Source organism: Malania oleifera, chromosome 2, assembly GCF_029873635.1.
Source record: "Malania oleifera isolate guangnan ecotype guangnan chromosome 2, ASM2987363v1, whole genome shotgun sequence".
Taxonomy (NCBI): Eukaryota; Viridiplantae; Streptophyta; class Magnoliopsida; order Santalales; family Ximeniaceae; genus Malania; species Malania oleifera.
In genome coordinates, this window is record NC_080418.1 from 98,174,865 (window position 1) to 98,188,096 (window position 13,232).

Genomic DNA, 13,232 nt, shown 5'->3' on the forward strand with positions numbered 1-13,232 from the left:
AGTAGAGTGAAGACTATCCCTTGTATAGGAGTTCAGTCGTGTAATAATTAGCCCAACGGACAAATCTTCTCCTTAGGGAATGCATTTTAATTCCAAACTCGTGTAATTTCAAAAGATATTAAGAAAAGAAAAATTTACTAAACACAGTTTAGATTCGGTTTCTTGTGATTTTTGAGATTTTGTAATGAAATTTAAACCTTAACTAAAAATTAAACACGCGCAAAATAATGTTTTAAATACTAGATTTAAATAGTGGAATAACAAAATAAGTAAACCCTGCAATCATCCAACTAAATAAAAATATTAACTTTAAATGTAAACCCGAGTAAGACTACACTTTAAACAAAAACACCAACTTTAATAATAAAAACACCTAAAGAAAATAATTAAATCCCTATAAAAATTTTAAACAACAAGACAAATTGAAATTAACAATAATAATGCTCAAACAAGAATTGAAATGCAAGAGAGAGAGAGAGAGAGAGAGATTTAAACAGAAATTTATCTAGTAAAAAGGAAGTTCTTAAATTAAATAAACTATTTCTAAACAAAAATTAATCTAATCATTGAATAAATTAAAAACTTAACAATAAAATTAATTTTAAAAAAATTGAGTTCAAAGAAAGAGAGAGATGAGAGATTAAGGGAGGAGAGAGAGAGAGAGAGAGAGAGAGAGAGAGAGAGAGAGAGAGAAGAAGAGAGAGAAGAGAGAGAAAAAAACTAGCCTTAGAGGAGTTTCTTGGTGTGCACGGCCTCCGCAGCCCCTGCTACTACTCCGTCCCAAAAGAATTATAATCCTACCTCCCTCCTTGACTTTTCAACCTCCTTCCTTCTTTCCTTTCTTGTCTATTTTCTTTCTTTCCTTTCTTTGCCTCCCGAGTGTATCCGATCAGCCCTCCACTTTCAAATTCGATTTCGACCATATTGAAGCCTGCATATCTTAAATCACAAAACATGAAAGTTGTAGAGCTCTTTCTCAGCTTTTCACAAAATTTTGAATCGTCTTGATCGGAGTTCGAACGAGAATGTTACGCTAAGATTACGAAGTAATGCCGAAACAGTCTATAAAAACAACGTATGGTAACTTCACGTCTGATTTTGACCTTGATGCAGTCAGTATTTCTCAACATGCAAAACTTTAAAATTGTAGAGCATTTTCTTATCTGTTTAACGCATCTTGAATGTTCATAATCGAAGGTCAGACGAGAGAGTTACGTATAGATTACGAGATACCGTCGATTTTTAGCTTTCAATAGTTGCCCTACAATAAAAAATACCAAAAATTCATAAATTACTCAATAAAACCCAAATATTATAAATATGATACAATGTTAAAATATTGAGAGTAATTAGGTATTTAATTAAAAATATAATTCGTAATGTATAAATTAAAACACTTAATTACGCAATTTAAAAGCGTAATCACATGACTTTTTAAAAAGGCAACAAAGGGGGATCTTTAGTTTATTATTTCTTTAGGAGAGTATGCTAGGGTTTTGGGATAATTTTTAGGTCTTTCTTTTTGCTCCTTGGGAGGCCATGCGCAGTCACGTAGAAAGGGAGGCCTCTCCTCTTCTCCTCACGGCTATGCTTTCTCTCTCTCTCTCTCTCTCTCTCTCTCTCTCTCTCTCTCTCTCTCTCTCTCTCTCATTATTTTTTATTTGATTCTTAAACAATTGTTAGATCTATTTTTATTATAAAAAAATTAGTTTGATTTTCTTGTTATTTTAAATATTGTTAGTTAGTTTTTAAATTGAATCTTTCTTTCTCTTCTACTTCCTTTCTTTAGTTTATTTGTTTAATAAAAAGTTGTGGTTGAAATTTTATTTTAGTTTAAATTATTCAGTTTAGATTGTTGATTTTTTTTGAAGTCTCGTGTTGAATCTTTAATATTTGTTTGGGTCATTATTCAGTTTTCTTTTCTTATTTGGAGTCTGTATTAGCATTTAAATATTTTCTTTGGGTATTTTTACTATTAAAGTTAGTGTTTTTATTTTGTTAGACTTTATTTTTGTTTGGATTTATGTTTAAAGTTAGTATTTTTATTTAATAGAATGATTCATGATTTGTTTTTTTCATTATTGTAGCATTAAATCTGACATTTATTTATTTATTTTTATGTATGATAAATTCTCAATTAAGATTTACGTTATTTTAAGTTTCATTGCAAAAATCCCAAAAATTCCAGGAACTGAATCTGAATTGTGTTTAGTAATTTGCCTTTTCTTAATTTCTGTTGGTATTACACAAATTTTGGAACTAAACTGCATTCCCTGAGGAGACGATCTGGCCATTGGACTAAATATTACATGACAGAACTCCTATACTTGAGATAACTTTCGAGCTGCTCATTTTTCAAATGGGTCAAGTTTTTGAAAATTGACATTCCCCGACAACGGCGCTAAAAATTTGACTCACTCAAAAAATGAGCAATGCGAAAGCTATCTCACGTATAAGAGTTTAGTCATGTAATAATTAGCCCAATGACCAAATCATCTCCTCAGGGAATGCATTTTAATTTCAAACTCATTTAATTTCAAAAGAAATTAAGAAAAAAAAAATTTACTGAACACAGTTTAGATTTGGTTTCCCGTGTTTTTTGAGATTTTGCAATGAAATTTAAACCTTAACTAAAAATTAAACACGCACAAAATAATTGTTTAAATACTAGATTTAAATACCGGAATAACGAAATAAGTAAACCCTGCAATCATCCAATTCAATAAAAATATTAACTTTAAACGTAAACCCAAGCAAGAATACACTCAAAATAAAAACAACTTTAATAATAAAAATACCCCAACAAAATAATTAAATCCCCATAAAAATTTTAAACAAGAAGACAAATTGAAATTTACAATAATAATGCTCAAACAAAAATTTAAATGTGTGTGTGTGAGAGAGAGAGAGAGAGAGAGAGAGAGAGAGAGAGAACATTTTCCTCTAGCATTCCAAATCTCTTTCTTAATAGATTTGCGTATTGAAACTACTTATAGAACAATGTAATTAAAATATAAAAATTATTTCATAAATTTGAAGTTGTATATTTTGGAGGATGCAAACTGAAATTGTTAGAAGTTGAAACCAAAAATAACCAAGTGAAAAGTTTTAATTTCTGGGTTCAAGAATTTTTAAATTTTTTTAAAAAGAAATTTTTTTCTAAATTTAAATGAATCATAAATTTTTCTAATTTATACATAGTTTTAAGAATGACATCAAAATAAGAAACTTGTTTTTTCTAAAAAAAGGTTTTGCAACCAAAGGTCCCAATTTAGCATGTGGAATCTAGAAATTTAGGTATTAGATTTGTATTTATGTGAATTTGGACAAAAAAATAACACAACATTATAGTCCATTTCGTTCAAACTCAAACTAATTTAATTCCAAAATCCAAAATTCATACTTCCAAATAAGGATTTTCCTTCTTCTATGCTCCCTACAGATCCCACTTGGAACTCAAAAACATTAACCCTATGTTTGGATAGCCTTTGGATTTGAATTTGTATTGCATTTGGATAAAATATAATACAAAATTATAATAAAATTTATCTAAATCCACCCAAATCCAGAAAAGAAAGGAAAATATAAAAGAATTCCCATTTTATTATCAAGAAGCGGAAAAGAAAATAAAAAAGTATGCCAAATTTATGAATAAAATTTTAATTTTAAACATCATAAATATTTATATTTTTCATATTTTTAATTATATATTTAATAGTATTTAATACAGAAGGAAAATACAATAAAAAATTAGTTTTGTCCTCTTTTTCTCCTTTCTTCTTTTAAGTAAAATCCTTGGTTGAAATGGATGATAAAAAAAGAAAAAGAAAAAGAAGTGATGCAAAAGGGGCAGGTATGCCAACAGAGTAGATGGAACAGAAGAGAAAATAAAATAATAAAGGAAAATTTTAAAATAAAGCCCAATGGCCAATTCTTGATCCAAAAACGGGTATTAATAATTTTAAAATTTTGTTTTTGAACTAATTATTCTTGCTAGACCCTTAGTTAAGCTAAAGGTCGACATCAACCAGAAATTGATTAAGCAAAAGTAATATTTGGGCAATCCTGAAGAGACTGTTGATTGAAAGTCACACCTCACATCATGGAAATCTGCCTTCGTTCCACCCACGGCCACAGAGAGCGGGACAAGCATTTCCTGTTGGCAAGTGGAGACATATTGATACCCCATATGCTTAAAGCACAGTTATAGCCATCATTACAGGCGCAATCGGCACCCAAAAAGCAAGTTTTGCAATCAAAGCTCTCGCGGGTTAGCCTTCTAGAGCTGCGAGTATGGCCAAATTTTTCATTGTATTCTTCATGTGAACCTTGCAGATAAGAACTAGGAAAGATTTCACATCATTTTTTAAATGAAAGTTTGAAACTACATCATGAAGTTATTCTTCACGCTTGGTTTTGACTGCACGCTTGGTTTTGACTGCAAAAATGGAATTACAGAGATGTGCATGCCAAAATTTTATCACTTGCCATAGAATTTGTTTCCGTCTCTACTTTATGTTGGAAGGGTTTGTCGCCGGTAAAACTCTATATTTGTTGTTACAAATAAATGGCAAGAAGAAAAGCTGGAGTGAACGCTTCATTTCCCCCTTCTTCTCTTTTGCTGGTGAGGTGACTCAAACTTCTAATAAAACTACTGCTATAATTGGTATGCTATTTTCTCCACTGTTTTCTTGGCAATCAGGAGGCAGTCCTTGTCGAATCAACTTCCCAGAAAATCTTGTTTCGGAAACTTGAAAGTTTTGGATTTATATGTTAAAATGAATTTTTGATTCTCCAGCGATTGACTGAAAATATGCTTTTAGTTTGGTCTTTTTCTCCACTTGCATCTGTTGCCACCCACCTAGTTTCTGATTACGTGGGTGTCTGAGACTGACACTTGTGTAGCAAAGAATGGGGATGAGGTTTGAATCATTTGATTTGCTGTTATATGTACAGTTCTGATGTCATTGCAGCAAAGTTTCTGAAGTTCAGCGAGGGTTTTGGTTTCATGCTTCGGTTTCCCATAAAGCTTGTAGCAGGAAAACTTCCCCCCCCCCCCCCCCACCCCCCCCCCCCTCTTCCCGGTGTTGCAGATAAACAACGTCTCGGCTGTGAGATCCCAATTATAATTTGAATTTTGGGACAGAGAAATGCGTGAAAATTTTGTGATTGCGGTATAGAAGATGGCCTTTTGAGCATTTGCGGCTAAAATTTCAGAGGGTACACAGTTTCTGTTTTGGGGTTGGCTGAAGCGAATAGAGAAAAGAATGCAGATTGGTTGTTCCATCTTTTGGCAATGGGTTTTGTCCAACATTGACAAATCGTCAGGTAAGATGTTTATAGCATTGGTATACTGCTATTGGAGTTGCAGAGAAATGGCGGAGGAAGAAAAATAATATAATAAATTTTTTTTCTTTTTCTGTTCTGGGTTTGTTTATTTTTAACATTGAAAGTTGGAAGGAAAGTGCCATGTGGTGAGCTCAGAGGTCTGCACATGGTTTCTCCCATTTCCAAAGCTGTGAGGCTGTAAATCGATACAGGAAAAACAGGTGTTTGGGGTTTTTCAAGAGAATCAGTTGCAGAGAAAAACCAGCTGATTGGTGCTAGCAAATGAAATCCTAGTTTATTACAAGTTGGGAACCGTGAGCCTGTGATGTGGGAAACAACATGGTAATTTACTTTCAGTGCAGCCCTTTTTTTAAAAAACAGTAGCCCTTTTATCTCATCTTAATTTGCTTCTGCTTGCCAAACCAGTTCAGGTTTATCTGTATTACCTCAAATCCCTAAAAGCAAACTTGCCTTCTTCTTCATGTCATTTTATAATACTTTATATGATCTGCGTTTTGAATCTACATATATATACTAAATGAACCTTTCCCTTTTCGTCTATGTGTGTTTTCTGAAAGATTGAAGCTTGAAATTGTCTTCTTCTTTTGGTCTCTATAAAAACCCTATGATCCCATATCTTTCTTCATTTTTCCCTTATCCAGAGCCATCACCATAGTCTCCCAAAAGCTATTACTGCATATTAGAGCAAACTAAAAGGTGAACAGCTCTTCTGCTGCTTCTGTTTCATCAGATTTCCTTTCAACCATAACCATATTTTCCTTCTATTTTCATTCTTCTGATTTTTTTTATCTTTAGAAAGACACAGTTGAGTATCAAATGTCTTATTCTTTGTGTTTCTCCAGAAACTCACTACCATGGATTGCTGCTGTTGTACCGTTTATGGTTGTTTCTGGTGCCTTAGGTTTCGGGTTCTTATCCATCCTCCTCACTTCCTCAGTTTTAATTTTCTCTATTCTCCTTGCACTCTCAAAGCAAAAACCTGAGCTGATGGAGGAATCAGTGAAGGAAGAGTTTCCAATATCGGACCGGGAGAGTTTACCCGAAATGGAGGAAGTTCCCTCAAAGCAGCAGCCTGAAAGTAATAGTGTTAAACAGGAGGAGTCTGCCCAAGAGGAAGTAGGACCTCAGATTCATGAGTTCATAGTCAGATCACCAGATATGGAAGAAGATCTACCAAAGCAACAGCCTGGAAGCGAGTGTGTTATACAAAAGAAGTATGCCCAAGAAGCAGCAGAGGGCCAGAGTCAAGACTACACAAGCAGATCCTCCGATTTGTTGTCGGAAAGCGAGGGCCAGGATCGCTCTTCGACAAGTGAGGATTCTGAATTAGAGTGGCCATTCCGGGACAATGCGGTTCAAAGCCCTGAATTCTCTGATGGGTCGATTTCGGACGAGGACAGCCTCATTGAAATTGCCCTGCCAAGTGGGCATTACCTTGTCCCAAAAGAAGAAGAGGAAGAAGCACAGTTCAACTTCCAGCAGAAACTGCCTAGTTTCTCGCCAGCGTCTATTTTTCAGCAGCAGAGTCTATTGGAGTTATTATCAGAGGTTAATGAGATGAATGAGGAAGAAAACTTGATTGAGATTGACATATCAATGGGCTCCATCAAGTGTTCAAGGTTTGAGATTGAAGCTTAAGTTGATTGTTTCAAGGATTAATTAATTTTCTAGCTACTTACAGTTTTTGATCCATTTGGATTTGGTGTTGGGACTTCTGTACCTCTTCCTCTAATGTGTGTACCACTTCCTCCAATGTGTGATAATGTTACGAACAGTGGAGCTTCTGCACTTTTCTTGACCTAGCCCTAGCCCTGGAACCCTAACCTTGGATACCCATTAAAGCATATGCAGTATGGCTTTTCGTCTTAATGCGCTCATTAAAGTATAAAAAGTTTAAAGGACGTGGCCCATTTATGGAAATCCACTTGCAGTTCATTCTTTTCTTCATTCTTTTTCTTTTTTATCCATTTGGTATCATGTATATATATAGATCTAGACCTAAAATGACCCCCGTCCCAGAAGAAAATGAGGGGTGGGATTGAACTGCATAATGTCAAATCTTTGTACGAGATTGTGGTCATGCACTATATAATTAATATAGAACTTGATCTCATGCAACCAGCATCATTTTTGTGCATTATCTGATGCCAATTGAATAGAGTTTTTTTCCGGTTTAACTTTTTTTAATAAAACATATTAAATAATACTCTATTCTGGAAAATACTTCTCAGAATGACTCTGACGTACAAATCTCGCTACTCCAACTAACGAGATTTACTTTGGATGAAGGATGCTGCTGTGGATGCAAATCTCGCTATTTCATTCAGTGAGATTTTCTTAGGAACACTAATTGCTCAACCATCCGGCATTGGAAGTGTGGCAAATCTCGCTGGTTCATCCAGCGAAATTTGCTTTAAATTGGGATTTGTTCATTCATCCGTCTTTGGACGCGTGACAAAACTCGCTAAACCATCCAGCGAGTTTTGCTTGCCTATTGAATTTCTTCCTTCCTCTGCTCGCAAACGAACCAGCAGCAGAGAGGACCAGCGCTTTGCAGAGGAGACTTCAACTTTGCATACTTGCCGAACGATTGGGCGGGAGAGCAAAGCAGGTTACCGTTAGACTCTCTGATCATTGCTCGTCGAACATTGGGGAGAAGGCATAAAAGGGGAAGATGAGGTATGTGATTTTTTAAACCTTTTCCTGCTCACATTTTTTATTTTGGTAGAATCTGTTATTTTGATTCAAGTTTTAATACTTTTGTTGTTGATTGGAAGCATTTGCTGGAAACTCCCAATACCAAGGGTAGGATTATTCAGATTTTCTTTTTTATTTCCTTGAATTTAATATTGTATTTCCTTCCTTGTATTTCATGTGTATTTCCTTTCAGTTTTGTATATCATGTGTATTTCTTGCCGTTTATTTTATGTATATTTCCTGTCATTTATTTCATGCATATTGTCTGTGCAATAATATTAACATGGAAGAAACAAGAGGGAGTTTCAAATTATTATTATTAAGTATGAACATTTTATTTATAATTATGTTTATATTATTATACATTTTTCATTGTTGAATAATGACAATAGATATGGATTGTCCTGAAATTGCTTAGAATTTCATTAATTGTTATGAATGTGAGCAACCTTTTTCATTAATTTTTAGGAAATAGTTATGAATTTTAATTATTGTTGCTGAAATTGCAACTTTTTTTTTCAAAAATTACACTCTTTTAGGAATTTTTTCAGAATCTGTATATATATAATAGAAAAAAAAAAAAAAAAGGCAGCGTATTCAAAGGTTGCTACATAGTTTAAAAGAAAAAAAATTTCGAAAATGGATGTAGCCATTTCTGTATATGAAATTTCTTAGAATTAAAGTTGCGTGTAATATATAAAACTTTAAAAATCATATATTATATGATTGAAGATAATGATATACTATTTTATTATATATTATAATATATTAATTATTATTGAAATTTAATTCAATTATGTAATGATAGTAAGAATTATTTATTAATTTAAATTAATATTTACAAATTAAAAATACTAATTTAATTGATAAGATTATTGTTAATTACTAAATAATATTATATTATTTTAAATAATAGAAAATAATTAAATTTTCATTAAAAATTAAAATAATTAGCTTTTAAGTTTCTAATTATAAAAGTATCATTATTTTTATTCAAAACATAATTAAGAATGGCTATATATTATTTTACTATGTAGAATGATATATTAGTTATTATTAAGTTTTTAAATATATAATTTTTCATTGAAAATGTTAATAATTTATTATATTTTTTTAAAAAGGTAATATTTAAAGCGTACATATGTTTGTAATTATATTTTTAAATACATTTAAAAGAATAAAAAAATAAGTAGACTACTATGTAAAAGAAAAAAGTAATGATAATGCTTCGAATCATGTATGCATGCAACTATATGCACACATATACGTACCAATATATTATGACATATTAGTTATTTTAATTCAATTCTAGATTGAAAAATAACTATTTATTAATTTAAATTAACATTAAATAAATTAATATGTTGAATTAAATTAGTAATATTCATTTTAATCTTAATTTTATATCATAGTAATATGCTGTAAATATACATTAATAACAAGATTATTGTTAATTAAATATAATAATCTTATATTATTTATTAACCTATTAATTATTAATAAAATATAATTAAATTATGGAATGAATAAAAAAACCATCTATAAATTTAAATTTTGATTAAATAAATGAAAAAATTAATTTACTTATAGATACTATTTTTAACATAAATTAATGTCATAATCAAATGTTATAAATATATATTAATAATAAGATTATTGTTAATTAATAAAATCTATATAATAAAAAATTTAAAAGCTATAAGAGTGTTTAATGATCATAATAGAGTTATAGGATGACTGAACGTGATTTTGGTTAGTCTCTAAGAAAGATTTATATAAAATTTTTTTCTAAAAAATAAAGTACCAAAAAAAAAAAAAAAAAAAAAATCTCTTGCAATGTTAAAAAATATAACACTAACCTCTCATTGTCATTACATATATCGACACTAATCCTACTATCTCCTGGATCTTCTTCTTTCTTATGCATGCAAGAGCCGAGTTGTAGTTACTTGGTATTTTTTTTTATGTGTTACATTTGAGAACACAAGTTCGCAAACATAAATTGCAGATTGTATGAATTTCAATAAATTTGAAAGTAAAAGCATATATAATTTTACTTGAAGATAGACAATTTTAAATTGATGCATGGCAATAAATTCATGTTGCAAAAATATATTAATACTTATTTTCTTTTCTCTGGGGCAAAAATTAATAATTTTTTTATATAATTAAAATTTTATCTAATTCACTCATTTGAAGAAGATAATTGTTTTACACCAATTATTTAATAACACACTATCTCTATTCCTTATTTAAATGTTGAGTATTCAAATTGTTAACTTAAGAAATCACCACAACTTATGAAGTAAAAAAAAGATCCCAGGTATATTTTAAAAGTTCAAGAATTTTACTTACTTATGAAGTGATTTGTACTTAATTAAGTAACATTTTGACATGCATATATAAATTATATATTTTTATGATAAAAAATATTATTACCTTATCTTTGGAGAGACCTCGGATTTGAATGTGAATTTGGATTGGATTTAAATAAAATGTAATGTAAAATTATATTAAAAATTACTCTAATACATCCAAATCCAAATCTAAGGTTTGAAATTTTTTTAATGAAATAAAGACACTATAAAATCTATATACTCAAAATTTTAAAAGCTATAAGAGAGTTTAATGATCATAATAGAGTTACAAGATGACTAAACTTAGTGAAATTAATTCTTAATTACTATAAGTAAGATGTATCACTCATACATACAATTTTGTTTTGCGTAAGTTTTTTTTATTTCTTGAGCGCCGATTTAAATGATAAGAAGCTCAAACAGTGCTCCAGTGATGGTATTGTTGTATATAGGGGGGACATCATAACCAGAGCAGATGGTGTTAGTTATAGTAGTCCGCCAGTTTGACCAATTCGAATTGGCCATAGGTGTAAATTAAATAAATTATATACGAAAGATATATAAATATTTGCATATTGATTCAGATCAATATGCATTACAGGTGACCGCAAGATACCCTTTGTGAGGGTTCAATAATATAGTCCTCTACGAGACTGTTCCCATATCTGATAATTATGGTTTGCGCATTGTGTTGGACGCACACTGCTTAGGTTTGACATATTTAATTGTGCAATTATATGTCGAAATCATTCCTCAAATGGGTGTAATCGCAGCTAGGTAGCCAGAGGCACCTGCCAAGCATTTGGATGAAGTCGAGGAAGACACACAACAAACACGTCATCTCGATGTAAGTGCAAAGGGCCGTTATTGGAAGGCTATGAATGCCTTTCAGGACGGCATTGAAATATTCGACAAGGTTAGTGGTCATGTTCTCATACCTTTTTCCACTATCGTGACATTGAGTCCACATATGAGGAGGGATCTAATTGAAGAACAACTTCACTAGTTCCCTACTCTCATTGAATATCCTCTCCATCCACATGTCAAATTTTCTCACTTGATGCTCCCTTCCCTCTTGCTCAGTCATTCACTTAAGATTGACGCTTTGTACTTTCGTATTAAAGTTGTTGACCACGTGTCAAAGGCAGAATCGGTGGTGGGCACGTGGTAGTTGCCAATCATGATTGCGCTGCACTGCAGCGAGAATTCCTGGATACTGATATGATATCAGGCAAATGTCGTCCCTGTTGATAATGGAACGAAGACAACACAGAAACCAATTCCATGTGTTCAAGCTTTCCTTTTGCACAATAGCAAATGTAAGGGAAAATATTTGCCTATTTGCATCAGGACACGTCGCAATTAGGAGTTTGCCCTTATACTTACTGTACAAGTGTATCCCGTCCACACATATGACGAGAGGGCAATGACGAAAATCCTAAATAGATGCTGCAAATGACCAAAATACGGATACAAAGGTTGCAGTGTTCTCGCTACCTAGAACAGGAGTCCACCTCCACCTGACTATAGTCCCAAGATTGTATGCACACATCGCTTCCATCCACTTCGGTAATGTTTGATAGGATTTCTCCCAATCGCTGAATACTTGGGCAATTGCCTTCTGTTTGCCTAACAAAACCTTCTTTTACGAGATCAAATAGCCAAAGCAATGATCTATGAACTCCTTCAATGTGGCAATCGATGTCGACACATCTCCCTTTATCATATTCACTATCTCCCTAGCAATGAGGGACGATGTGATTTGGTTATGGTCCTGCGAAAGAAGTTCATTCATACACATGTGCGGACCACCATATTGGGTGATTTCAAATAATCGGTCTTTCATTCGATAAATTGCACGCAATCTTCATTTATAATCGTGCTCCTTACATCTAGCAACCCATAAATCTGGGGTAGATTGCACGACATGGAAGTCATGGTGGGTTTGAGTGTGATACATTCACACTACCGTGATTAACTGATCCTTCGACCCGAAGAGCATCCTCCCTACTCAGCTCAGAGGATTCATCCCAACGAGTCACGCGTATAGGAAGCTCATCCACCACAGTTAAATTTGCAATATCTAGGTCAATATGACCGTACATCGGGGGCTCGTTCATGAATTGGGCATCGAACGTTGCGTCATCCGGGTCATGGGGTGGTGGGTTCACATCATCGGGGACCTCATTTAATCCTTCACCCATTTCCTGCTCGCACATGTCTTCATCTTCAAGATGAACATCATTTGTAATGTTCATGCCCTCGTCCAATATGTCGTTCGCAATAGAGAACAACGATGCTGGACCCTCTATCGGGACTTCTTCGCAACCTCCCCGTGGATACATGTCGGGAACAGGTGCTTCATACGCCGGTGGCTCGAACGACGATCTCGATATTTGTTAAAATCGACACTAGGCATACCACCACATAGTATGTACTAGTCGTTACACTTGTTCACTTACGTATTATTTTGTATAGGTGGAGAGATTAGTTGTTGGTGCCAAATGTTGCGCAACATACTCTGCCCTGGTACAGCTTCGAGTTAGACATGCCTCGGGAGTATGAGGTATAGTCTCATTCAAGTGTATTGACCGTATTGCATATTTATCAGATATCCCTACCCACCTCTAACATTTTGCCTATGTTTACGCGCAGTTCATATGGGCGGCGTACATGGATGACGTTCTAGCCGACCCCTATCAGATGATTATGCAGTTGGGAGGGACCTATGGGTAGCCCGAGTGATGCGTCAATTCGGCTATCGGCAGGGCATTCCAGACCGCTTTTCGACGTTGGGGGTTGATTTACGTGGGAATGACCTACATGAGA

The 13,232-nt window shown here is 33.1% G+C and overlaps 1 protein-coding gene across 1 annotated transcript; it reads left to right on the top strand.

The window, feature by feature from the left end:
* The first annotated feature begins 5,286 nt into the window (after nt 1-5,286).
* LOC131149036 (uncharacterized) lies at nt 5,287-7,118 on the top strand. The gene has a single exon (XM_058099075.1). It carries the CDS (start codon nt 6,166-6,168, stop codon nt 6,985-6,987), a length of 822 nt encoding a protein of 273 aa, XP_057955058.1. The 5' UTR covers nt 5,287-6,165; the 3' UTR covers nt 6,988-7,118.
* The last annotated feature ends 6,114 nt before the right edge of the window (nt 7,119-13,232 follow it).